The 25,720-nt window shown below is 38.1% G+C and overlaps 2 protein-coding genes across 2 annotated transcripts in view; both read right to left on the bottom strand.

Moving 5' to 3' along the window:
- Positions 1-21,887, bottom strand: part of LOC136666190 (basement membrane-specific heparan sulfate proteoglycan core protein-like) — a 47,421-nt gene extending 25,534 nt beyond the window's left edge. The window contains exons 1-10 of the mRNA XM_066644260.1: positions 21,824-21,887; positions 18,661-18,936; positions 14,705-14,971; positions 9,829-10,095; positions 7,935-8,204; positions 6,084-6,362; positions 5,631-5,969; positions 4,639-4,905; positions 4,130-4,488; positions 3,207-3,222 (exon numbers count right to left, since the gene is read on the bottom strand). Of these exons, the coding sequence (XP_066500357.1) occupies positions 3,207-3,222; positions 4,130-4,488; positions 4,639-4,905; positions 5,631-5,969; positions 6,084-6,362; positions 7,935-8,204; positions 9,829-10,095; positions 14,705-14,971; positions 18,661-18,936; positions 21,824-21,887 (2,404 nt within the window). The remainder of the gene's footprint in view (positions 1-3,206; positions 3,223-4,129; positions 4,489-4,638; positions 4,906-5,630; positions 5,970-6,083; positions 6,363-7,934; positions 8,205-9,828; positions 10,096-14,704; positions 14,972-18,660; positions 18,937-21,823) is intronic.
- The window catches only part of LOC136665666 (carcinoembryonic antigen-related cell adhesion molecule 5-like), a 210,748-nt gene that overhangs the window by 129,531 nt on the left and 55,497 nt on the right, over positions 1-25,720 (bottom strand). The window lies entirely within an intron of this gene.

Here is a 25,720-nt window from a genome sequence, read left to right as displayed (position 1 = left end):
AGTCAGAAGTGGAACAAAGTTGAGGGAACTTATAGAAAACTGTTTATTTATTTATTAAAAGATAAAAAAAGGAAACCAAAAGTAAATAACTTTCATAAAGAATGGAATGATTTCACCACATCAGGTTTGAACCTGTCTTTCTGATGATAATCTAATACCCCACCACTGTACCACAACCACCCACAGAAAGTGAACAGGTGGAGGTGATAATAGTGGTGGGAAATGCAATAGAGATTGGGGAAGAAAATATTCCCAAACCTATACGTATTTGGGGAGAAGGCGGGAAAGGTAAACAAAGGATGCAAGGGGAGACTGACTACCTCTACAATACTGAGGTTTGATAAATTCTCCCAACTTAACAGAACACAACAGAACACCTCTAAGTCTTCTGATAAGAAATAGAGAAAAGAAGGGGAAGGGTGAGACCTCTCAAACTCCCAGCACCTCCTGAAAACTACGACATGCTAAAGCACACAAAAGAACCAGCAAACTCTGCTGTCTTCCTAGAGCCTTTATAGGTAGCTCCACAGGTGCAAGGTGCCAGGGCTAATTGCTGATTTACCTCTAGTGGCCGAAGCTGGACCAGCACCCTGACCAACCCTTACAACTTTCTGTTTTTGAGTGCATTGTTGTTTCCTTATTTCTCACTAATCACACACACGTCTTTAAAACATGGAAAGGTAAAGTCATAAAGGTAAAGTGCAGTGTGGAAAACCCTTAGCAGCTCTCCCATGAGTCAACAACTGGTTTCTATATAAAATAGCAGAAGGACAAATACCACACTGTAAATTTTATGTTTAAATGTTGTTTTGAAATATATTTATCACATTTTTTTTTCTCCTGATCACATTAAATTAAAATGTACTGATCACATCCAGAGCACTGTTTACATTAGTGTGTGTTTACATGTGGTGAGGTTTCTCTTCTGTTGGTTGGGCCTTGTTTTGGAATCATGCTTTAGTTTTTTTAGTTTAATCGTTGATTTTTTAATATTTCATACACTAAGTTCACTTTTGATTTGTTGGTATTTTAATAATGAACGTGTATGAGATGTTTCCCATTAACAACGTTACTTTTGTCTCATTTAATGTCCAGGTCATGACTCTGACCTCTAGTGGACAAACACATGCTCTACACTCCTTCAGTATATGAACGTGAATGGTACCACTTCAGAATAAGGCGACATTTATAAATGCTTTAAAATCTGTTTATTAATAGATATTTATTAGGTTGTAAACACATTAAAGTCCATTTATAATATTTTATAACACATAAATAGTAAGGTTAACAGTGACCTGTTATTTGCCAAATAGTAAAACCATATCCATCTACACTGTTACACCTAGGATCTCACAGAATACTGACCTCACTTCGTCTTCTCCTTCAGTCGACAATAAACCTGTCAGCTTCAGCACGTTTGTTAATATGTTTAACATTACTTCCTCCTGAAGCTGAAATAATTGTATTCAGAGCGGAGGAGGAGGAGGAGGATGAAAATGCTGAATGAAATAAAGGATTTTTTAATGATGGAGTCAAGCACTAAAGTCACTTCTTGTTCTGTTTTATTTTATACTGTTATGCCACAAGATTAAAAAAACTCACAGGTGAAGTGAACAACACTGATGAAGCCCTATTGGAGGGCTGGAGTATATCAGGTGGTGTGTTACTCACGTCATCTGCAAGTGGTTTTAATGTTGTGGCTGATGTATGTAGTGCTTCGGTGAAGTGACATTTCTCCATGTAGTTGTCACTGTTCTTTCTGTGTGCAGTGTGTGGATTGAGGACTGTGAGGCGGTGTCAGGTTACACTCGTCCACACACTTCTCAGTGTAGTAATGATCTCTAATGGATGTGTTGTAGTACCTAAGAGCAGCTGTAGGAGGCAGTAGAGTCTGAGGTATAGCGATAGCACTTTCCCTTGTTTGGTCTCATGTTGCTCCAACGCTTGACCCTGTATAATTCGCCTTGTTACACTGAGTAAGAGCTCTCTAGTTTTTGTTTCAACATAGTATATAGCATGGGCATGTAACAACAATTAAAGATATTTCCGTAGTGAGGCAATAACAGAAGGACATTCTTCAGTTCAGGAGCCAATTATTGTCCTTGTGGGCGGAGTTTGGGTTCCCGAAGTGAGTGGACAGCCCCCTCTACTGGTCAGAGCTTAAACAGATTTATAGTGAGAGGAGTACAATGTGAAATTAATATTGTTCTACCTTTATTCAGAGAGTAGAATGAGATCGTGTGCTGTGAAATTTATCACAAAACACTGTCTGAGGTTTATTACTGCATAATATTAGATGTGTCTACTGTAAAAGGTAAGCATTGTGTTTGAAGGGAGATACTGAATCAGTATAAAACAGACTCCTTTATGATTGTTACAACAAATATTACTCTTAATTCCACAGATGTGAGTTTGATACGGATAAAACAACAATTGTTGCTAAATAATACATTTAATTTGTGTGTTTTCCTTTTACAAATGGATTTAAATGTATGGGACTTTAATGAATTATGGTCAGTGCTTACCTTTCTAATATACATTAAATAAACATTTCCTCTCACTGGACTTGTTACTGTACTCTACCTGTTTGTCTGTGACAGCAGAACACTACATCAAGAAAATAGGCACCGTTTTTGACCTCAACTCCACAGGAGCATATGGTGCTGAAATCTTATAAGGATTTAAATGATGTTATGTACCATGACCCAGTCTTTCAGAATAAACACAACCCACACCATTTATTACTGAAAGAAACTATGTGATCTTTATTTCAACACTAGCATTGACCCAGACAGTGAGCATATATCTGTCCACTGTCATAAACAGGTTGGCGAACTACTGACTGTAGACCACTGCTGGTCCACCATCGGACCACTCAGATTACTGTCCTGTGAACAGACTTTTATTCTGGAAACAAACTAATACAAATATTACCAACAACTCTGAGAGATATAATAATGAGTATAAGCCTGATATAAAATGATGCTGAAAATGTTGAATATGGCATAGATTAAAATGATTTATGAATCTAATTTATAAAGAATATCAAATGAATCTAATGAATGAATAATTACTAAATTGAATTGTGAATGGAAAAGTGTTCAAATGTGGCATTTTGTCTAAAATCCTGTTTAATCACAGGTGGTCCGCCCAGAAAACTGTGTAAAACATCAGTGGACCTCCATCTTTGCCCTCATTGGACCAACCGTGGTCTGCCGTCCCCTATCAGGGGAGTAAATCAGACACAAAACACAATCACACTTCATATTTATCCAACTGTGGAATAAAATAAAGTGATTACTGGAGAAATATCATAAAATATAAAAATGCTATGAATACAAATGTTTCCTAAAAGTTTAAAGCAAAGGTATGATTTCTGCTCATTGCAAAACTCAAAGTCGTGAAAACATTTTTTATAAATGTGTAATGTTTGTTACAAAAAAAAACAAACAAATATTCAGTGTCTTCTGAAGTAGAACTTAAAATGTATTGAGAATATATTAATCATTTTAAAAGCTGTCTGCTCAATTTTTATTAAGATTAAACAGTGTTGGTGCAGATTTACATTTACATTAATAATATTTATGAAAAAAGTTTTTAGTTTCCTATAAATTGAAACTCATATTAAAGATTCTTTTAAGTCTCTGAATGAAAGAGTTTATGGCTCATAATAAAATAGGTTTGATACAGAACCTCTGACACCTCCAGGACACTAGGTGTCAGGACAATAACTGATTGATAAAGTGAAGTAGAATCATTAGACAAAATGGTGGATGGCTCGGTGTGGAGCTGATGTAAGAGTCCACAGCTGCTGCATTAATACAACTGCTCTCACTGACAGAGCAGAAATGAAGCTGCTGGATGCTGAGGTGCAAATGAAAGCCTTTTTTCTGATCTGAAAAGTACATGATTAATATTATAATGTAAAATACTGTACTACAAATATCATCCAGATTCTTCAGCTTCTATCAATGCTTAGGTTCTGTTCACCTCATCAGGTTTAACTGTGAAATACACAATAATACACTGCACATTAGTCTTTGATCAGATGTTATGATACAGTTTAAGGTGATAATAAATATCTGATCCAGAGAAACTGAGAAACTATTTCAAAGTTCTTACCTCAGGCTCTGTGGCATTTCACCCCCAGCACAATGGTGATGATCAAATAGGGAGTCACTGCCATGAGACTACTGAGCACTCTGAGAACTGAAAAATACAAATTAAAAAGCAGCAGACTTCTGACTGATATCCAGCTCTGTGGAGACTCTCCTTCCTCTGGGTGTTTACAGTGGTAGAGACTTTCATGAGACTTTGAGACTTTATGGATGGTCATCTCTCCTGTCGTCTGGTTCTGGAGAAGTTCTCCATCTTTATAGAAATCAGCTGGGAGGTGTGAGGAGTTTGTGGAGCGATTTAAACAACGAAGAGTCAGAGAATCTCCCTCAGACACAGAGTGGACAGGACTCTCGAGAATCACAGCACCATCTGCAGGATAGAAACAGGAGTAAATAAAGTGTTACTGTGGGAAAGAGCTTAACTGCATTTGAAATGTTATTAAATAATTAATATATTTTATATTTCTCTTCACTCCTCTGTATTAAGCCTCTATTATTGATGAGAATAGTGGAGACTCACTGTGCACTGTGATGTTGACAGGATCACTGCTCTCTCCAGATTCAGACTGACACCAGTAAACTCCAGTGTCTGATGTGGAGAGGGAGCTGATGTTGCAGGTAAACCCTGGAACTGAAGAACAGTTGGACACATTCCCACTGTGTGTGTATCGTCTCACTCTCCATCCAGCAGAGTCTCTGTGTCCCTCACAGCTCAGTGAGAGAGAGTCAGTGCTGAAGTGTTGAGTTCTGCTGGGACTGATGATCAGAGACACTGGAGGAGAGTTACCTGAAAATACACAGAAGACGGATGTGTATCACGTTGCTGAATACTAACATAATGCTTCAGAAACACACTGTCCACAGAAAGAACTGGTTTAATGAATAAAACACACTGAGGAGGAAGATACACTTGTGTTTAAATGATATTTCACACTTCCAGTGAATACGTCTCCTTCAGATTCAAACACAGATCAAATAATTTGACTTTGTACTAATAAATATGAACAGAATAGTATTGAGCTCTAAGGCACTGGACAGAGCTCTGAGCCTCAGTTCTTCAGCTCTTCTGTTATGGAGCAGTTGGACACATGCAGGATTTCTCTGAGCATATTTATAAGTACAAAGTCAAAGACATTATTTGTGTGTATGTGAAGTGGATATATTCACTGGAGGTAAATGAAATGAGAAAAACAAATATGTCTGAGAGCTTGTGTCCCTTCACAGTAGACAAAGGCAAAGAGTGTGAGCAGCTCTTTTTAAATCTAAGTCAAAATAAACACACTTCCTCTACAGAGAACACACAGACACACATTTTAATTCACAGTTAATTATTAATTCTATATTTGCAGAAATTTACAATATAAACTGTGTCCTGAGCAATGTGTTTAGACCCAGTGTCGTATTAAAGTCTGTTTCCTGTAGAGGACATAAACTCATTTTCACTGTAAAAATCAACAGAAGTGTAGTGAGACTGTTCTGACTGTATATTCTTCACTGGCTCTAGTTCCTCACCAGTGATCCATAGCGGCTGTGGACTGCTGTACTGTGTGTGAAAGGCTGGTTCTCCTCTCTCTGCTCCACACACATAAACTCCTGTGTGATACAGAGCAGCAGGACTGAGAGTGTAGGAGCCTCCAGCTCCTCTTCTGCTGTCTGACAGGAGCTCTACAGAATACACCACTTTACCATGAACATCTGTAATCTGGGTTAAACCTTGTCTGTAGGGAACAGCTCTGTACCAGCTGAACATCCAGCCTTGAGAGGAGATATTAACCTCACAGCTTAGAGTCACTGAGTCTCCTTCAGTCAGCCAGCTCTGTGGAGATACACTCAATACTGCCTGGGCTTCACCTGACACAGACGACATGGAGAATAGAACAGACACAAACACGTTTATACAGAGGGAGAAGATTATTACATACAGTATAATTAACAAGAAAATACACCTCAAACACACAGACTCACCAGACACAGTCAGTGTAACAGCATCACTGATCTCTGACTTCTGAGAGTCACTTTTCCTCTCCCCTCTGCAGGTGTATTTACCGCTGTTAGACTCTGTAACAGAGCAGACTGTAATCTCCTGTGATCTACTGAACTGCTTTAGTTCATTATTATCTTTAAACCAGATGTAATTCCACTCAGTGTCTCCTCCTGCCTCTATGTCACATCTCAGAGTGACACTCTCTCCTTTAGACACATGTACATCAGGCTTTATACTGGACACCACAGCTGTAGGATTATCTGAAAAAAAGGGAGAATATATTATGAATTTACCTTATTATTATTAGTTATATGAATTGATATATTAAATAATCAGAACTGAAATGTTCACTAGTGAATATGTTAAGAGTTAAAATATTTAAATAGAAAGGATGACCATTAAAGGCTTCATAACATCAGTTTAAGAATTAATTCACCGCAAATGGTTTAAGTTAAATTATCAATTCTAGACAACATCCTTAAATTGGTACATTACCTTTAATTTAAATGTTGTTTAAAGAACCCATGAGCAGTTTGTATTGAATCAAAACTGGCTTCATACAAAGAACCCTATTTTCCACCTTTATTTATTTAATTATTATTATTAAACTTTCTTTTCAGTTTGTAAGAAAAACAAATGTTTTCTTTATGACGGGAAGCAGAGCTGTTTTGGGTTGATGTTATTTATAAAACTGGACCCTTCTGCTGAATAATGTTTAAGAAAACACAACAAAGTTTATTGAAAATCTGACAGAAAAACCACTGAGAATTATTTACACATTACAGTTAAATGAATAAAATTAGAGCTGGTTCATTCATTTTTAAAGTCAGTATGAAGCTATATTTATTCTCTCATGTGCAAAATCTCTACACAAAATTGTTCTGGAGGCAGTGCTGCCTTTGAGGCCAAAGTGTTACCAGCCAAAAGGAGGGGGATGAACCTGATGTGATGGCACACATTGGGTGGAGATTTCCAAACACATGCAGTAAACCAGTAAAGCTCTGCCTAGACCCAGTGTGTGCTCTGTCAGAAATGACATTAGAAGAAAGAAATGTGCAATATACTTTACATTTCTGTTACTTTACATAGTTCTGTTTTGTAATTAGTTGGAAGTGCTGCAGAAATCTCTGTTATGCTTTGCTTGATTGGAGGATAATGTAACTGCCTCTGAGGAAGCTGAGGAATGTTATAATGCTCTGCTGCCTCTGAGGCAGATTCTGTAGAAGTAGTTTCCTGCACATTGGAGTTATGACTCTGCTGTCTGTGAAGGAGCTACAGAATGTTATACAATAACGCTCTGCTTCCTCTGAGGTAGAGGCTAAGACAAAGTGGAAATGCACGACTGCTGCCTCTGAGGAAGCAGAGCATTATAACATTCTGCAACAAATCTACAGGGGGTAAAAAGAAAATTATTTTGCACATTTATTTCTTCCAAATTCATTTGCCTCAAAGTCAGTGCTGCCTCCAGAACCATTCTGAGTAGTGATTATGCACATGACACTTTTAATCTTACTTCCTTGTTAGCTCACATCACTAGTTTTATTAAAAGCAGAATTCATCAAATCATATCAATTAGAAGGTGATTTTATTTCCTGTAAAACATTGTCTCTGTCCGTTTCTAAAATATCTTCTAATATTGTATTTCACAAACACACACCACCCCACCCCCTGATAAAACTCACAGATAAATATGTGACGCTGTGGAAGGAAGATGTGTTATGAATTGTGAATAATGTTGACTATTTGTGTGTGTAGTGATGTAAATAGAAATCATTACATGTTCAGTCCTAATAGCAATAAATATCATCACTTAGTGAAAGTCTCTTACTCACCAGTGACATTTACCCAGAGTGCATCACTGTAGTGTGTGTAGTAGACTGGGTTTCCTCTGCCAGCTCTGCACCTGTACTGACCTCCATTAGAGTCACTAACTGAGCTGATGGTGTAGATGGAGGAGCTGGAGTTGATCTCAGGACTCTGTGTGTCTCTGGACCAGTAGAAGGTCCATCCAGCAGACTGACCCAGTGTACAGTACAGAGTCACTGGGTTTCCTCTCAGTACAGATCCATTACGGTTTGATGTCAGCGTAGGTTGAGGTTTTACTGTCATAAAATAAATTTATTGGAAATTTCTCTTTTTTACACACTGCTCTCTGAGTCTCAGAAACACACTTTGCTGCCTTTAGTATTTTGAACATTCTGTTTATTACAGTCATTTACTAAGAGTGTAGACAGATAAACAATGAGTAGCAATGACAGAGGCTCTATTCTCAGTCAAGTGAAGCATTAAAATGTTTTTCAGGCATTTAATGTAAACAGAAATTACTACATAGTGTTGCTTAAATTCCCCGAAACCTGTCACCAACATACCCTCAGATGCCCCCTTTAAACCAATTTGTGAATCACGGCTTGTACTTGTTTATCTTGTGTTTTTGTCGTTTTTGGACTCTGTGCTCTGCCCCTGACACTGGTTTTTGATCTGTCTCTGGAAACTGTCCTCCTTGTGATTTCTCTGACATTGATCTGGACTTTGATTCTAAGGTTGTTTCTGTCTGTTGTATTTGTTAATAAAACCTGCAAATGGATCCAGTTCACTCTGTAGACCCTTCATTACAGGGTTATTTACCTGATAAACACACACCCATCACTGGTATATGATGATATTTATTCCTTTTACATTTTTACACTCTCCAACAACCTGAACATTTCCTCTTATTTGTATCTTCCACTTTGTGGCAGTGGATAAACTCAGACTAAGCTTTACTTCAGGGGATCAGGGTATGTTTTGTTCATGAAGCAGCTGTAATGAGGCGAGCTGTGGTGCTGTGAAAAAGATTTTAACATTTAAACAAACACTAGGTAAGTTTTTTGCTCCTGGGTCTCCCCCAGTGTAATTCAGTTTTACAGCACTGTATTGAAGTCAATGGGGAAAATGCAGGAGGTGATTGGTTTCCCACCCTCTTCCAAAAGATACATAGTGCAGTTTCTGCAGTGCTGAACCCAATGTAGCTGTAACTGAGGCTCTTTTCTCCATATTATACAACAGTAAAGCGTCAGAATGATTTTGAAGCTATAATTTTAAAGTAAAATATTATGTAGCATTCCTTTAAATAATAAATGAAGAACTAACAGTGGTGTGAAAAGTGTTTGCCCCCTTCATGATTTCTTATTTCTAAAACCTTCATTTAAAATCTGCATTTTGTGTTTACTTGTGTTGTCTTTGACTAATATTTAAATTTGTTTGATGATCTGAAACATTGGAACATTGAGTGACAAACATGCAAAAAAATAAGAAATCATGAAGGGGGCAAACACATTTTCACACCACTGTATATAAACTCCTGGACCTGAGAAAACATCAAAACTGTCTCCATCAGACAAACAACACTTAAAGCTTTCATCTACACTCCTGAAAAATCCATTCTCCTGCTGTGAGCTATGGGTCTGAAAGGATGTGTAAATGTCAATAATCAATCCACCCCAAAGTCCAGACCTCAACATCACTGAATGTGTTTGGATTTATTTGGATCTTTGAGAAGCAGAGAATGGAAACAACATGTAAAACTGAACTTTGGAGGAGTGGAAAAATCAAGGCTCAATAATCTCCGGAAAAAACTAATCTCCTGAAGCTATAACAGAAGAAAGTAATGGATTTAAATATTTATAATGTATTCATAAACTAATATCTCTTAGAACAGAAATAATGTAACAATAGAGTCACACTCACCTGATAAAGTCAGTGTTAAAGGGGCGCTGGTGTGTGTGTATATTCGGTCTGAAGATCCTTTTCCTTTACAGGTATAATCACCTTTATTAGTCTGAGCAATAGAACTGATGACATATTCCTTCCTTTGAGAACTGGGGTGAGGACCATTACTCTGATACCACTCATAATCCCGGTAATCTCCACTTTGTGTGTCACATGTCAGAGTGACTCTCTCTCCGATGAACACACTCTGAGCTGGTTGGACCTTCACTGTAGGCGTTGGTCTCTCTGTTCAAAGATCACAAATAATTCTGAAATGTTTATCAGAACAGAACAAAACATTTCATCTCCATTTCTTTTTTTTTATTATTATCTTAAATGAATCTGGAAAAATCAACTGCCTATTTTTCTGTGAAAGAACTCCTTCACAAACAACCCAAACAACTGTCAAACACTTCAAAATGTGAAGATAATTTTTTTTCATTCTCCTGTAAAGATAACATTTTGAAAATACAATCTTTATTTCTGACAGCAATGATATATATATATATATATATATATATATATATATATATATATAATGATAATAATGATGCTATATATATATAATATATATATATATATATAATTATATATTATTATATAAATATTTTAAAAGAACCCCCTATGCACAATACTGAATTCAAGTTATTTGTAAGGAAAAATAAATTAATTAATAATAAAAAAAAAAAAACAGTAGTCATCAGAACACTCTGACTGTAATCATGATGAGATCACTGTAGTGTTTCTGGAAACTGTCCTCCTTGTGATTTCTCTGACACTGATCTGGACTTTGATTCTAAGGTTGATTATCTCTGTTGTATTTGTTAATAAAACCTGCAAATGGATCCAGTTCACTCTGTAGACCCTTCATTACAGGGTTATTTACCTGATAAACACACACCCATCACTGGTATATGATGATATTTATTCCTTTTACATTTTTACACTCTCCAACAACCTGAACATTTCCTCTTATTTGTATCTTCCACATTGTGGCAGTGGATAAACTCAGACTAAGCTTTACTTCAGTGGATCAGTGTATGTTTTGTTCATGAAGCAGCTGTAATGAGGCGAGCTGTGGTGCTGTGAAAAAGATTTTAACATTTAAACAAACACTAGGTAAGTTTTTTGCTCCTGGGTCTCCCCCAGTGTAATTCAATTTTACAGCACTGTATTGAAATCAATGGGGAAAATGCAGGAGGTGACTGGTTTCCCACCCTCTTCCAACAGATACATAGTGCAGTTTCTGCAGTGCTGAACCCAATGTAGCTGTAACTGAGGCTCTTTGTTCCATATTATAAAACAGTAAAGCATCACAATGATTTTGAAGCTAAATTTTGAAGCTATTTTAAAGTAAAATTTTATGTAACATTCCTTTAAATAATAAATGAAGAACTAACAGTGGTGTGAAAAGTGTTTGCCCCCTTCATAATTTCTTATTTCTAAAACCTTAATTTAAAATCTGCATTTTGTGTTTACTTGTGTTGTCTTTGACTAATATTTAAATTTGTTTGATGATCTGAAACATTTAAGAGTGACAAACATGCAAAAAAGTAAGAAATCATGAAGGGGGCAAACACATTTTCACACCACTGTATATAAACTCCTGGACCTGAGAAAACATCAAAACTGTCTCCATCAGACAAACAACACTTTGTAGTGGAGTATGGATCAAATCAAATGAAGAAATAAAGACATGGAAAGTTCTGAATAAGAACTCTCCACTTTAACAAGGATTTTTTTGTTTGGAATAGAACCCATATTCCACAGAACTGCGTGTGTGCAAAGACGCTGCACTTCCCCCCCCCACACACACACACGCACGCACACTTCTACTTCACTTCTGCTTTGACTCTTTCTTTCCCTTTGTTTTCACGCTCTCTACTTTGCGCGCTCTTTTACGCCCTCTCCCTTACGCTCTCTCTCTCTCAGATTTTCAACCTCTCCAAGCGAGACGTTTTTCTCTTCCTTACGCCGACGAAACAAAAACTCTAAAAGGACCTCACTCAGCTTCCCAGGAGACGTCTTGCGCCACCTAGAGTGTGAAAGAAAATTTACCAGTAACGTCAAGTAATTCTGAATAATCCTTTGTTTTTTTATAGTGTTTATGTTTTATTGCCTAATCGAAGTTTAATCTCACGATTGATCAAAGCAGGTGAAACTTATTCGTGGCCAGAATAAGATATCACCCCTTTAGATTAGTTGATAGTGGATACATTAGCGTCATAAGCCGACTTCTGAGGGCACAGCTTCTGGAAACTCGAGTGACGAGCTAACAACTCTGAGACGCCACCCCACTCAGGGGAAAGACCAGCCAGGCCTGCAGTCCTCCGCAAAGGGGAACCCCCGACTGATGTCACCACGTCTAAGACCAAGAGTGTCTGACTCAACCTGGAAGGAATCCCCTTTCCAGCGAGCCTACCTTCAACGACATGGGGAGGACAAGAAGCAAAAACCCGGAGCACGGAGGTTAAAACAGCGGGACCCGACGGCTCGGTGAAAACGGCAAAAAGAGTAAGCAAGCAAACTTCACTCACTTTCCTGGAGCTGGTGCCTAATTAAGTCTCTTGATGAATTTATACATTATTTTAAAACCTCAGTTAGCAACACATTAGTCACAAGTCCTAGCGCCTAGCTTATCTTTAAATTCGAATCGGCGTCACCTGCGTTGATGCCGTGAGATCTTGAGATTATGCTATGTTAAGTAAATATTCTTTTTGTTAATAAATGTTTCCATTATTTGAAATCACAGTGTGTGGAGTCTGTTCATTAAAAGTCTGAAGATCCTGAAGAACTCACGTAGCTAGACCATTATTCATTCTCAAACTACTTGTTAACTTTTTAATTACTTAAACCAATTATAAAATTTTAATTATTATCATTAGTCAAATATCAGTAATCATAAGAGTTTGAATAAGGTCAACGCTACAAACACAATATATAAATATATATAATATATATATTTATATATATCACGGTGTATACACAACATACACTACATATACCTTTATTATTTTTGGCGCCCAACGTGGGGCCAGGAAAAAGTCTTTTAATGAACAAAGTATAAACACTGATAAATAATCTCAGCTTGGGTTTATGAAATGCTTTCCGCTGTTTATGTTGCTGAATAACGATTGAGATTCAAAGCTTGATGTGGGCAATTTCGTGTTGTGTATGTTACTGTTGAAAATCTGTTCTGTGGTATATACCGTTGAAAAAATAAGCTTGGTTGTTTTTAAAGTGCGCGCCTCTGCGCCATTTTGCATGCATTAAATTGAGGCCTCGGCACGCCCATTGCGCAGATTCCGCTTTGGGACATTGCCGCGGTTCGACCCTCAGCCGCAAATTCCGGCGAAGAAGGACCACCGTACCGAATTCCTCCGTTCGTTTTAAAACTGGGTTGCTACCAGCGTTAATAACGAGATCGCGCGCTAGGCGATTGGGAGGTTATTAAAAGAAACAGCCGAAAATACGGCTTGTGTAAAGAGCGGTCTGCTCTCATCAGCTCTTCCTGTTAGACTGAACGCAAATTCAGGAAAGGAACGACCCCTTTGAAGGGGCGGAGCTGAAACTAAGGATTCAAAATGCCCCCAAAACAGAGGAAGATTAATTCCCTCTTGTGGTTAAAGTGCGTAATTGCAGGGAAATCACTTCATAACTAGCGTTTGAAGCGTGTCCTCCCGTGCTCCTCCTTGTGGTCAAGTGTGGTGCTACCCTTGACGTTTGATTCCCGTACACCCTCTAGTGGTTGGGAGGTTGTCCGCCGAGGCAACCTTAAGTGTTTAGAAGCCCTCTGGTGCTTAAAAGCTGTCATTACAGATGAAATTCTTTTAAAGTACCTTAGTGTAAAATCTCTGTTCCCTTTTAAATTTTAATTTTGATAAAGTACCTGAGTGTTTAAAATCTTTATCCCATTTTAGATTTTAATTTGATAACGCCCTCTAGTGTTAAAACTTCCCGCTACAGTGGAAATTCCCATTTGTGTTACATTGTGTCTGCTCGTGCCGTGTGTATTAGAATTTCCACCAGCGCCGACTGGTGTTCATTGCTGCTATTGCATTATAAACTTGCTTGTCGCCCTCTGGTGCCCCAGTCTGGTATTACAATTTAAGTTCAACTTTAATACTGAAGCTTGCTGTTGCCATTCAGATTTACCTTCAGTACCCTCTAGTGGAGAAACTTGCTATCGCAATTGAAATTGTTAACCAATTCACACTAACAAGAACTGGTATTACAGCTCTGGTGGCTGTCTCTAAACTCTGCACCTCTGAATAATTACGATTAAAGGCTTGGAAACATAGTAAGCTGATCCAGCTATAGCAAACAGTGTGCAGTAATTAGAGAGTGACACTTTAACTTGATACCAGATCATTGCAGTTAAAAGGGAAAGTCTTTTAATTTTGTTATTCTTAATAACTAGAGTTTGAATAAGGTCAACGCTACAAACACAATATATAAATATATATAATATATATATTTATATATATCACGGTGTATACACAACATACACTACAACTTAAAGCTTTCATCTACACTCCTGAAAACATCCATTCTCCTGCTGTGAGCTATGGGTCTAAAAGGATGTGTAAATGTCAATAATCAATCCACCCCAGAGTCCAGACCTCAACATCACTGAATGTGTTTGGATTTATTTTGATCTTTGAGAAGCAGAGAATGGAAACAACATGTAAAACTGAACTTTGGAGGAGTGGAGACATCAAGGCTCAATAATCTCCTGAAAATCTAATCTCCTGAAGCTATAACAGAAGAAAGTAATGGATTTAAATATTTATAATGTATTCATAAACTAATATCTCTTAGAACAGAAATAATGTAACAATAGAGTCACACTCACCTGATAGAGTCAGTGTTAAAGGGGCGCTGGTGTGTGTGTATATTCGGTCTGAAGATCCTTTTCCTTTACAGGTATAATCACCTTTATGAGTCTGAGCAACAGAACTGATGACATATTCCTTCCTTTGAGAACTGGGGTGAGGACCATTACTCTTATACCACTCATAATTCTGGTAATCTCCACTTTGTGTGTCACATGTCAGAGTGACTCTCTCTCCGATGAACACACTCTGAGCTGGTTGGACCTTCACTGTAGGCGTTGGTCTCTCTGTTCAAAGATCACAAATAATTCTGAAATGTTTATCAGAACAGAACAAAACATTTGATCTCCATTTCTTTTTTTTATTATTATTATTATTTTTAAACAAATCTGGAAAAATCAACTGCCCTGATTTTTTGTGAAAGAAATTCTTCTCAAATGAACCAAACCATAGTGAAACATTAGAAAGCATTAGAAAGAAAAAGTGTTGTGTGAATTCTCTGCACATTTCTGAGCGGGTTTCTCCTGCAGTTTTTAAATATCTTGTTCTGTTTCTGATCGTGGCTCCTTCATTCTCGCTGGGATTTTTGGATCGCGGCTTGTACTTCTTTACCTCGAGTTTTTGTCTTTTTGGACGTTTTTTAGAGTTGAGTAGTGTATGAAATTAAAGCATGGACCCAAATGTGACTTGCTTACCTCGCTGAAACCAACAATATTAATATCATAATAAATGTTCCAAACCAGTGTGTCTTCTTAGAGATAGGGTGACCATTTGACTTATTTAGCATATATCAATATCAAAATAATTTTATTACTGAGTAATCAACAACCATCACAGACAAAGGGAACTAGTCTAAACATGAAGGTGGCAGAACTCAATTTAGAGTAGAGTTAGAACTTGAGTGGTATTTGCACATAGACTTTATTCAGACACAACTGACATCACATCCTTCAGGAGGAGCTTAGGGGAAGGCGTTATTGTGCTGTTTTTCTACTACTCAATGTTCAGTCCAGCTCCACTGAATCCACTGTACATCATTGTATCTTGCAACTGTTTGCTGTAATAAAGGTTTTCCATTTTTCATCAATTTTGAGAGACGTCCCATTTCCCTACAGTAGACTTCAGGTAAACCTCTAAAATGATCAGTTTAAAGAGCTGAATCACTACTAGTAGAAGAAGATTAAAAGATTTCCTTCACCCTCACTTCTAGTTCTAGTTTATTTACATGTTTCTAATGCTCATCTAGTCTGATTATTCTTTTCCTACATTTCTCTGTCAGCTGCAGTGATTTAGTGAAGTTCACGTCATTTCCGCGTTGAACAAACTCGTCTCATTTAGTTCAGGAGATGGATCTCGACTCGACTGCTTCACGACGTCAGCTCGCTCCTCCGCGCTGTGTCATTCCTGCTGATCCCCATATTCAGAGCCGTGTTCGGCCTTTATCAAGCCCACTGAGCCTCCTATTTTAAACTTGCTCCCACCTCCACCCCGTCTCCACCCTTTTCTCATATTCATTTATCCAACGGGGGGGTCTGGCTTCATACGCATTCATAAGCCGCCCTGAACTCTTCCCCAAAAGACTTCTGAGTTCGCCTCCCCGTTTCAGCCACTACGGGCGTGGTCTGTACTAGCAATGCTGCACTGACTGTGTTGTTGTGTCTATCTTCAGGAATCAGAGGAGGGTGTAAATACTGAGAGTCTTTCCTCCAGAAAATCTCCATCCAGTCGACTGTGGCTCAGAGTAACTGTGTGTCACATCCTGGCCCTGTCCTGTTTGTTGTTTCACCTGTTCAACACCTTCTCTGTTCAACACCTGCTCTCTGTTATTGTTTTGTTCCTGTCTCCAATCTAGTCTTGCCTTAGTCCTGCCTTTGTCTCATTATTGTATACAGGTGTTCCTCGTTTGTCTTGTCCTGATATTCCCCTGTGGTTTGAGTGCTCCTTGGTCTGGTGTTGTGTGCGTAGATGTGTGTTACTCTGTCTCTGCGTCTCCCATGTCTACCCCGGTTCATGGCTTTCTCCTGTCTGTCTTTGGTTAATTCATAGTTTAGTCTTGTCTAGTTTCTATGTATCTACCTGTGTTTATTTTGATCCTGTCTTTTGTTAAATAAAATTCCTTGCGTTTACGTCCGTCTCCTCGTCCTCCCAGCAGCCGTGACACTGTCTCCAGTAAAGACTGTGCTCTGAGACTCCACTCTCAGTCTGGGTTTAACTGCTGATATGAAATGATGAAGTCTGTTAAATATCTAATATTTTGTCAGAACAGTGTTAGAACAAACCTGAAAATGGACCCAGTTCACTCTGTAGACCCTTCATTGTGTTTATTGAGGTGCTATAAACAATCCGATCATTGGTTAATTATATCATTTGTTCCTTTTACATTTTAATAATGAATACATGCTCATACTGTCCTGAGTGAAAGACAGAACTGGTGTCTGTTCCATATTTGTTTGTTAAAATCTTATCTACTACTCTATCAATTTGTGGAAGGGATATTTTTCACTCTTCGACCTAAACATTTCCTCTTATTGGTGTTTTCCACTTTGTGGCTGTGGATAAACCTAGATCAGTGGTTCCCTTTTGCTGCAGTGCCCCTTTTATAGATGACAATATTTTCGAGCACACACCCATACTCTAACACACACACACACACACACACACACACACACACACACACACACACACACACACACACACACACATCTAATGCTTCCAGACTGCACTGTAATTTAGTTTAAACTCTGAAATTCATATGATACGATACACTTTACTCTCAGATTCCTCTGAGGTTTGTCTTACATCACAGTGGCTCCAATAACAAAGAAGGGGCTAGGAGTGAGATTTATTTCACACACATCTACAAACATCTTACAACATGTTTTACAACAACACAGGACAATCCACTTAAAAACCACACCAGAGATTCCCTTCAAACAAAACCATGTTACTACATATGAGCAAATCTATATAGATCATTCTTTTATTAAGTTTCCCACTCACTGAGGTATAAACCAGCTCCTAAACATATTCAGTCTCGACTTTGGGATTCTAAAGCATCTATTTGAAGACCAAATGTTATAAAACTACAACTTCTGTTTACAAACCTGCATCTCCTTAATGAACAAAACTAAATAAAGTCTCAAATCACATTTACAGTGGAATTATTACAAGTGACGTGCATTACTCCTCTCATACACTTGCCTTGCTGCACCCACTTTCAAACACCTCTGTGCTCTCCCTAAAGGGCACCCCCCAACACACACTTTGGGAATCACTGAGTTAAACTAAGCTTTTCAGTGAATCAGTGTATTTTTGCTCCTGAAGCAGCTGTAATGAGATGAACTCTGATGCTGTGAAAAAGTCAGACATGTGCTTAAAGAAGAGGAGAGTGAAATAATTAAACATTTAAATAATAAAAAGGAAGAAAACTAAAAATGTTCTGGACCTGATAAACCACCAAACTGGTCTCTATCAGATAAACAACACAAGACTGCTGGGGCGCCCCCTAGTGTAGTTCATTTTTACAGCACTTTACAGAGATCAAAGGGGGAGTGGTTTTTTACCCTCCTCCAAAAGGTACATAGTGCAGTTTCTGCAGTGCTGAGCCCAGAGTAGCAATCACAGAGGCTCCTAAAAGACTAAAACCCTGATGCTATAATACAGGCAAAGATTAGATTTGTATATTTATAATGTACTTCTAGATTAAAAAATCATACTATAAACTGTAACAAACACATCACACACACCTGGTACAGTTAGTGTAACAGCCTAACTAGTGTGTGTGTGTGTGTGTGTGTGTGTGTGTGTGTGTGTGTTTGTGTTACCGTTATAAACACCTGCATGATACAGATTAACTTCAGAGATTTGTTCTCCTTCCACTGTGGAGATTCACTGAGGGGGATGTCGTCCTTATACCACACACAGTTCTGAAGTCAGGTTTTTAGTAAAATAGAAATCAGTAGCAGTCAATACATACCTCTGACTGTAACCTGGACGATGTCACTGGAGTAATAAGGACTGTCATCTGGCCGGTGCACTGCACACTGGAACTTTTTTTCTCCTGGAGTAGACACTGTTACACTGACTCTGTTGATGCGTCTGTTTTCATGATTCAGAAGGTGTTGTAAATTCCGAGAGATTTTATACCAGTGAAACTCCCATCCAGTGGAATATGGCGGCTCACAGCTCAGAGTAACTTTGTCTCCAGTAAAGACTGGGTCCTCAGGCTGCACTTTCAGTCTGGGTTTATATTCTGTTGATATGAAATGATGAATTACAATGTACAATTTTCTTCAACATTTGTCCCCTGATCAAATGACATTGTTAAACATAACATCATTTCCTCTTCATGGACTGAATTTCTTTATATTTTAGTGGAAAGTAACTAGTTATTTGTTAGATGTAAAACATTGTACATGTGTTTGTTTTAACATAAATATAGTAATGTGATATTTAGTTTTTCTCTGTAGCGTGTTCCATATTTTCAACAAAACAGCTGATTTTTCTCCTCCAGTATACAACCATTTTAATAATTATAATTAATTACATAATTTTACTTATTTCACAAAAGACACACACTGAATCATGTATTATTAAATAATTAATTCATTAATTGATTCATTCGTTCATTCGTTGTTTGTAACCGCAATCCTAAACTGTCCAGGGTGTGTTCCCACCTTGCGCCCAATCCATCACAGGGCAACATACACTCACACACTCACACACTCACACCTATGGACACTCCTGCACAACCACTCCATTTAACAACATGTGTTTCTGGACTGTGGGAGGAAACCAGAACACCTGGAGGAAGCCCACACAGGCACAGGGAGAACACACCAAACACCTCACAGACAGTGACCTGAGGTGGGGCTCAAAAACACAACCCCAAGCCTGTACTAATGAAGTGATGATTTTACTCTGGTTTTATCTGGGATACATTTACTTCATTATTAATAAAAATGTATTCACAGAATGATCAGTTTTAAAGGAGTCAGCTTCAAAGGATGACAGTTTCTCTGTTCAAAGATCACAAGTACCTTTGTAATGTATATCGTCACAGGAACAAAACCTTCTGTGCAGAAGTCGGCACAGCTGCTTATTGCCCTGCATCATATTTTTTAGCACATTTTATCACACCGTTAATATTTATTATTTTTTATTTATTTAACAAATCAGAAGGATTTAAACTGTATATTATAGCAGCTCTGGCTTGGGGTCTCACAGGAGAGTTCACAGCATGCACTGTGGCCTCCCCTGGTTCGTAGATTTAAGGTAGAGGCGATTGCTCTAAGACTGCAAGGGAAGCTCAGCTTCCCCTAAAATGTCAAAAAATAAGTGATCAAAATATACTGTTGTGTGTACATGTCATTGAATAAATATGCACTACAACGTGCTCAACTTTTGTTCAGAATCAGCTTCTTATCACTGGTAAAGATGTGGCTTTCCTCTCAATCATTCCCGCAGCTTCACAGTGATTTAAAGTGTGGATGCTGAGCGTCCAGAATTCAATAGCGAAGCAGCGAAGTGCAGCAAAATGAGATGAGTCATTGGATAAATGCTGGGCTTTGTCCCGCCCATCGGACGCTCAGCGTCTCTGGAGGTCTATGGGCAGTGGGCTGGCCTCGGCTGTGGTCAGCATTTGGCCGAACGCTCAGCTTCTGCATGATGATTGGATGATCTGTCTGAGGCTGAATCCCTTTTTGATTGACAGCGAAATGAGCGAATCAGCGACCCTTTGGTGTAAAGATCCATGGGAGCATTACATTTTCATTCTGTTCTGAGTTGAACCAGACATTCTTAATCCTCTTAGCGGCATTTTCTTTGTTAAAAACGACTAGTGACAAATGGAGGCAAATTTGAAAACGTTCCTGTGGATAAACAAACAAAAAATAATTCCTTTTGGAAATCATGGAACCTTCCAGACTGAATAGGAGAAGGGTAATCTGGCTTGTGTTCAGCACAGTTTCAATAGAAATACATAATCAGTTAAATGTATATTTTTTAATTTTAGAGAACAATATAAGTTCACAGTTCCAACATTTGTCTTCCATTTATGTTATTTCTAAATGAAATGTGTGTGTGTGTGTGTGTGTGTGTGTGTGTGTATGTACTGTGTTGTTTTCATAAATAAGAGGGAATCTGAACTTTTCTGCTTTTCAAGTGGGAAAATTCCATTTGAAAACCTGAGGCCACAGTCCCAACCTCAGAGTAGTTAAAGCTGTTCAGTGACTACTCTTTTATCCCATTGCAACACGGTGTGTCCACTGACGCAGAACTAATAAAATAGGCTTTTGATTCAAAGTTGAAGACAAAGTTAAGTTGTTTGCAACATTTCTGACCAAACAGCAGCCAAATCACCACAGCTTTCATACATTTTAAAAATAAATTTAGCCAAAGCCCAAATAACTCAATATCTAGATTCAAATTGTATTCAGACAGCAGTCAAATCAGTGATAACTGAGTGGAAGTGTGCAATTTCTCTCAGCGTAAGTGTAATAATAATTCTCTTTTTGTATGATTTTTCTTGCAGTTTTACACATCAGCTACATTCCATTAGCAGGATTTATACCTGAATGTATCATCATTTCTGATCACTGTGCAAAAATAACACCACTCCAGGTATCTATTTCTAACAATTTTAACATGTGACTAAGCAGATTTTATAAAGCTCTTGTTGGAAAACAAACCACAGAGCTGGCTATAATACATTTACACAACAAATCTATTGAGTTTAATTGATACTTAATTAATCATGTTAAAGTAGTCTTAATAAAGAAATGAATTTAGAGTTCATGTTGTTTCATATGTTCTTGCATGAACTCTCACATTTATAGCACTGCTGGAGCTTATACTGAAACTGTGTTACAGTCAGTCTGGGTGGTGTTAACACACTTGCTGGTTGTTTGGTCTTAGAATGCAAGCTTGTTCACATTGTAGGCCACAGTCCCTCAAAACTCTACTTCAGCTCTGGGTACAGATTTTGAAACTAAATATTCATGGAAGAGAAAATAAACCTTCTGAACACAGTCCAAATGTCTGTGTCCTCACATGGCCATTTAAATACGCAGAATACTCTGTAATACTCTGTGTATGTGAATGATAATGAGAGAGTTCCGTAGATGCATGTAATGATTCACCTTGAGTTTGTCCGCGGTGGAAGAGCACAACCAGCACTGCAGCAGAGAGAGAAACAGAGGACATGACGTATTAGTGTGAAACATCAGCAGGTAACACACACAGAATGAAGAAATCTGAATGAGCTGGAGCTCTTTTTATGAAGTAAAATATTCAGAATGACATGATTACAGATTAAGATTCATGTACTGAATACTTAATCTTATTTAGATTCTATGTATGTAGTCTCTCCAAATCGCCTACAATAAAAGGATACAAACACGTGCTGTTTTCTAATGCTGTGTGACTCAAATCTAAATTGCCAGTAAAATATTTAATTAAATAAATAAATGGCACAATAATTGCACAGGTTTGTCAATACCTACATTTTAAAATATTAATGTAACAGTTAAACTAAATTAGAGGGGCAGCACGGTGGCGCAGCAGGTAGTGTTACAGTCACACAGCTCCAGGGGCCTGGAGGTTGTGGGTTCGATTTCTGCTCCGGGTGACTGTCTGTGAGGAGTTGGTGTGTTCTTCACGTGTCCGCATGGGTTTCCTCCGGGTGCTCCGGTTTCCTCCCACAGTCCAAAAACACATGTTGGTAGGGATTGGCGCCCCCTCCAGGGTGTATTCTTGTTCACATTGTAGGCCACAGTCTCTCAAAACTCTACTTGTATTCTTGTCCAGGTCATGACTCTGACCTCTAGTGGACAAACACATGCTCTACACTCCTTCAGTATATGAACGTGAATGGTACCACTTCAGAATAAGGCGACATTTTCATTCAGTAAATTAGACAGATTGTAAATAATAAATATTTTTTTATGGATAAAACATTATATTTTTATCCATCTTTTCTAGGATATATTTTTCAAAGTTCACCATGGATGTTTTATTGAAATTGCTCTGTATAATTTAATGACACCTGTAATACACTTTAAATGATCAATTCTTTAGGAAACCTTACCTGAATAAGTTTAGGCTTATTGCCTTGTTGCCTATGTGAGATTATCTCAGTGATACACACATTATTAATTGAACTCATGTAGCTATTTGTTGAAGCATGTGTTTTTTCGTTAACAATTTCATAACCGTATTCATTAATTTGAATAACTCCAACAGTAACAGTGATTAGTGCCGTTTTAAGCTCCACATTTTCTCCCTCTGGATAGTACCTGCCTGCAGCACCGAAGGACTCCACCAGAGATGTCTCGCATTCTGTTTTTGTGGTTTAACCTGAGGTGTTTCACAAGGTTTGTTGTGTTGCCACAACATCACAAACCACATCTTGTCTGTGCAGCTCCGTTTACGATCTACAATTGTGTCTGTGTCTACAGACTGAGTGACTGAGCCTTGTGCCTCTGCATTTACTCATTATGCATGTACCCAGGCAGAAGAAAAATAAGTTCCCACCAACCGAGTATCATTTAGACAAGATCTCAATCGTTTTATTACTTTCCACTGTGTTCCTGTATCAAAAGTATCTATATTTTGATTTGAGAATCGATTGTAGAGCAAATGTCTGGTATCGGATGTATCAATATTTCAGTGTGGATCTGCACATCATTAATCACCTCTGACAACAGCAGCGACAAGTTCATCCGCTGTAGCTAAACTATTGTGGTTAAAATACAATTATTTATTGATAATTATTGGTTAAATTTTGCTGGGTTCTTATTTATAGTGTTAGCCTATAGGCTGCATATTAATTGGTAAATATCTGATTAATTCAGAGACTGTGCTCTCTACATCAAAATACAACCTGTCGAATAACAAGGTACAATATTTTTATTCTTGTTTGGTTTTTATTAAAAATAAACACCCTGTTTAATATGAAAATAATGTCCACTCGCAGTGGCGTAGCCAAGACTGGTCCAAAGCCCCCTCAGCTAAATGCTAAATGAGTTCCCAGTACTCTCCCTGATTGTTCCACGTTTCCGTGAGTCAAACTCTGAGTCAGAGCATGAGGCACACAAGACAACCAGCTTTCTTTTCGTTTCCCAACGTGCTGCGCGAGGCAGAGTGCAGTAATCTCCTTTATAAATCAGTGTAGCCCGTCGCGTAAAGCGGGATTAAAAATCAGCCGCACAGACCTGTATTTACAACAGACTTATTTTTTCATTCATTCATTCATTATCTGTAAGCGCTTATGCAGTTCAGGGTCACGGTGGGTCCAGAGCCTACCTGGAATCATTGGGCACAAGGCAAGAACAAACCCTGGAGGGGGCGCCAGTCCTTCACAGGGCAACACAGACACACACACACACACATTCACACCTAGGGACACTTGTGAGTCGCCAATCCACCTACCAACATGTGTTTTTGGACTGTGGGAGGAAACCGGAGCACCCGGAGGAAACCCATGAGGACACAGGGAGAACACACCAACTCCTCACCCGGAGTGGGAATCGAACCCACAACCTCCAGACCCCTGGAGCTGTATGACACTACCTGCTGCACCACCGTGCCGCCCTAGTTTTATATTTTCTTCAAACAGAAAAACATTCGGCATGAGATGCTTAATTATGCTAAACACAAACAGAAAAATTTTGTTAAAATATATAAAAATACAGTTAAATATACTTTTAAAAGTCTGATCAGTTTTGATACTGTAGTGTGTGCTAAAAGTGACAGTACAGTACATGATTTAAAATCAAGAAATAGCAATGCAGTCATGTGGTCTGGAACAATGGCATTCATGGTTTTCAACCATAAAAGATTTCAGACTCGATTAGGACTCGGGATGAGAGACTTGAGACTTGACTTGAACTTGTAAAAAATGACTTGTGAACATCTCTGTGGCCATGACCATAATTTTAAAAAGATTGGATTCCATCAAGTTCACTTTTAGTGCATCAATAAACTCAATGATCAGGACCCTCTCAGAGCCACAGGATTACCACAGAGCTGTATTATCAGGTGGTGGATCATGTGTCTAAAACACTGGGAGGTGAGAGGTCACAGTGTTTAAAAACTCCAGCAGCACTGCTTTTTTAATTCCATTAACTTATTTTATTTATAAACTATAAAATGACAAACACCAAAAATCAACAGCACTGTGAGTTAAAGGATAAACAGGTTCATAAATCAGTAAAAAGACAAGTGTCTGATTCACTCATAGCAGTGTAACACACACTAGCACCACCTCCACCACGTCTGTGTCACTGAAGTGCTGACAATTATCTATCACCCAAATAATACCAACTGTCCTATGGAGGTCCTAATTAATGAAGAACTGTGGGAAGGGGTCTAACCAACTAGAAAATATGAGCAGAAACACAACAAACACTGTCCATGATATAATATGTTTCAATTCTGTTATTGTGTTGATTGGAGTGTATAGTCTTTGTTTTGTATGTGATTATAAAGTACACATAGTGATTATTATTATAGTGATTATTATAGTTTGTTCCCTAGAAGGATCATGTTACAACATCTACTACACGTAGCTGCGTGAAATAAGCAAAAGTCACAAGAAAAATTAGCTACAAGCAGTTACTGCAGACTGGAGCTTTTATGCTATCAGTCTGATTTAATATCTGTCATGTATCACAATACTGACACTGAAGCAAACACTAATACGATACAGCTTCAATAATACAGACTTCATACAGGGCTGTAACTAGAATTAAAATTGTAGTGAGGTCCACACTGTGGGAATGCAAACACACTTCACTTCACAAAGCCAAATGTTTACAACTTCAAATGCTGACTTCTAATGTTCTATGTTCCCCATCCATTCTCCCATAAACTGCTTTGAGTCCACTTAGATTATGTATTTTGTCTTACATTTACCTCTCTATCTCTCTTTCTCTCTCTCTCTCTCTCTCTCTCTCTCTCTCTCTCTCTCTCTCTCTCTCTCTCTCTCTCTGTCAGTATGCTCATCCTCCTCTCATTCACTTTGGCAATATATATAT

Source organism: Hoplias malabaricus, chromosome 14 (genome assembly GCF_029633855.1).
Source record: "Hoplias malabaricus isolate fHopMal1 chromosome 14, fHopMal1.hap1, whole genome shotgun sequence".
NCBI lineage: Eukaryota > Metazoa > Chordata > Actinopteri > Characiformes > Erythrinidae > Hoplias > Hoplias malabaricus.
Note: the sequence above shows the minus strand (reverse complement) of the source record. Positions and strands in the feature narration are given on the sequence as shown.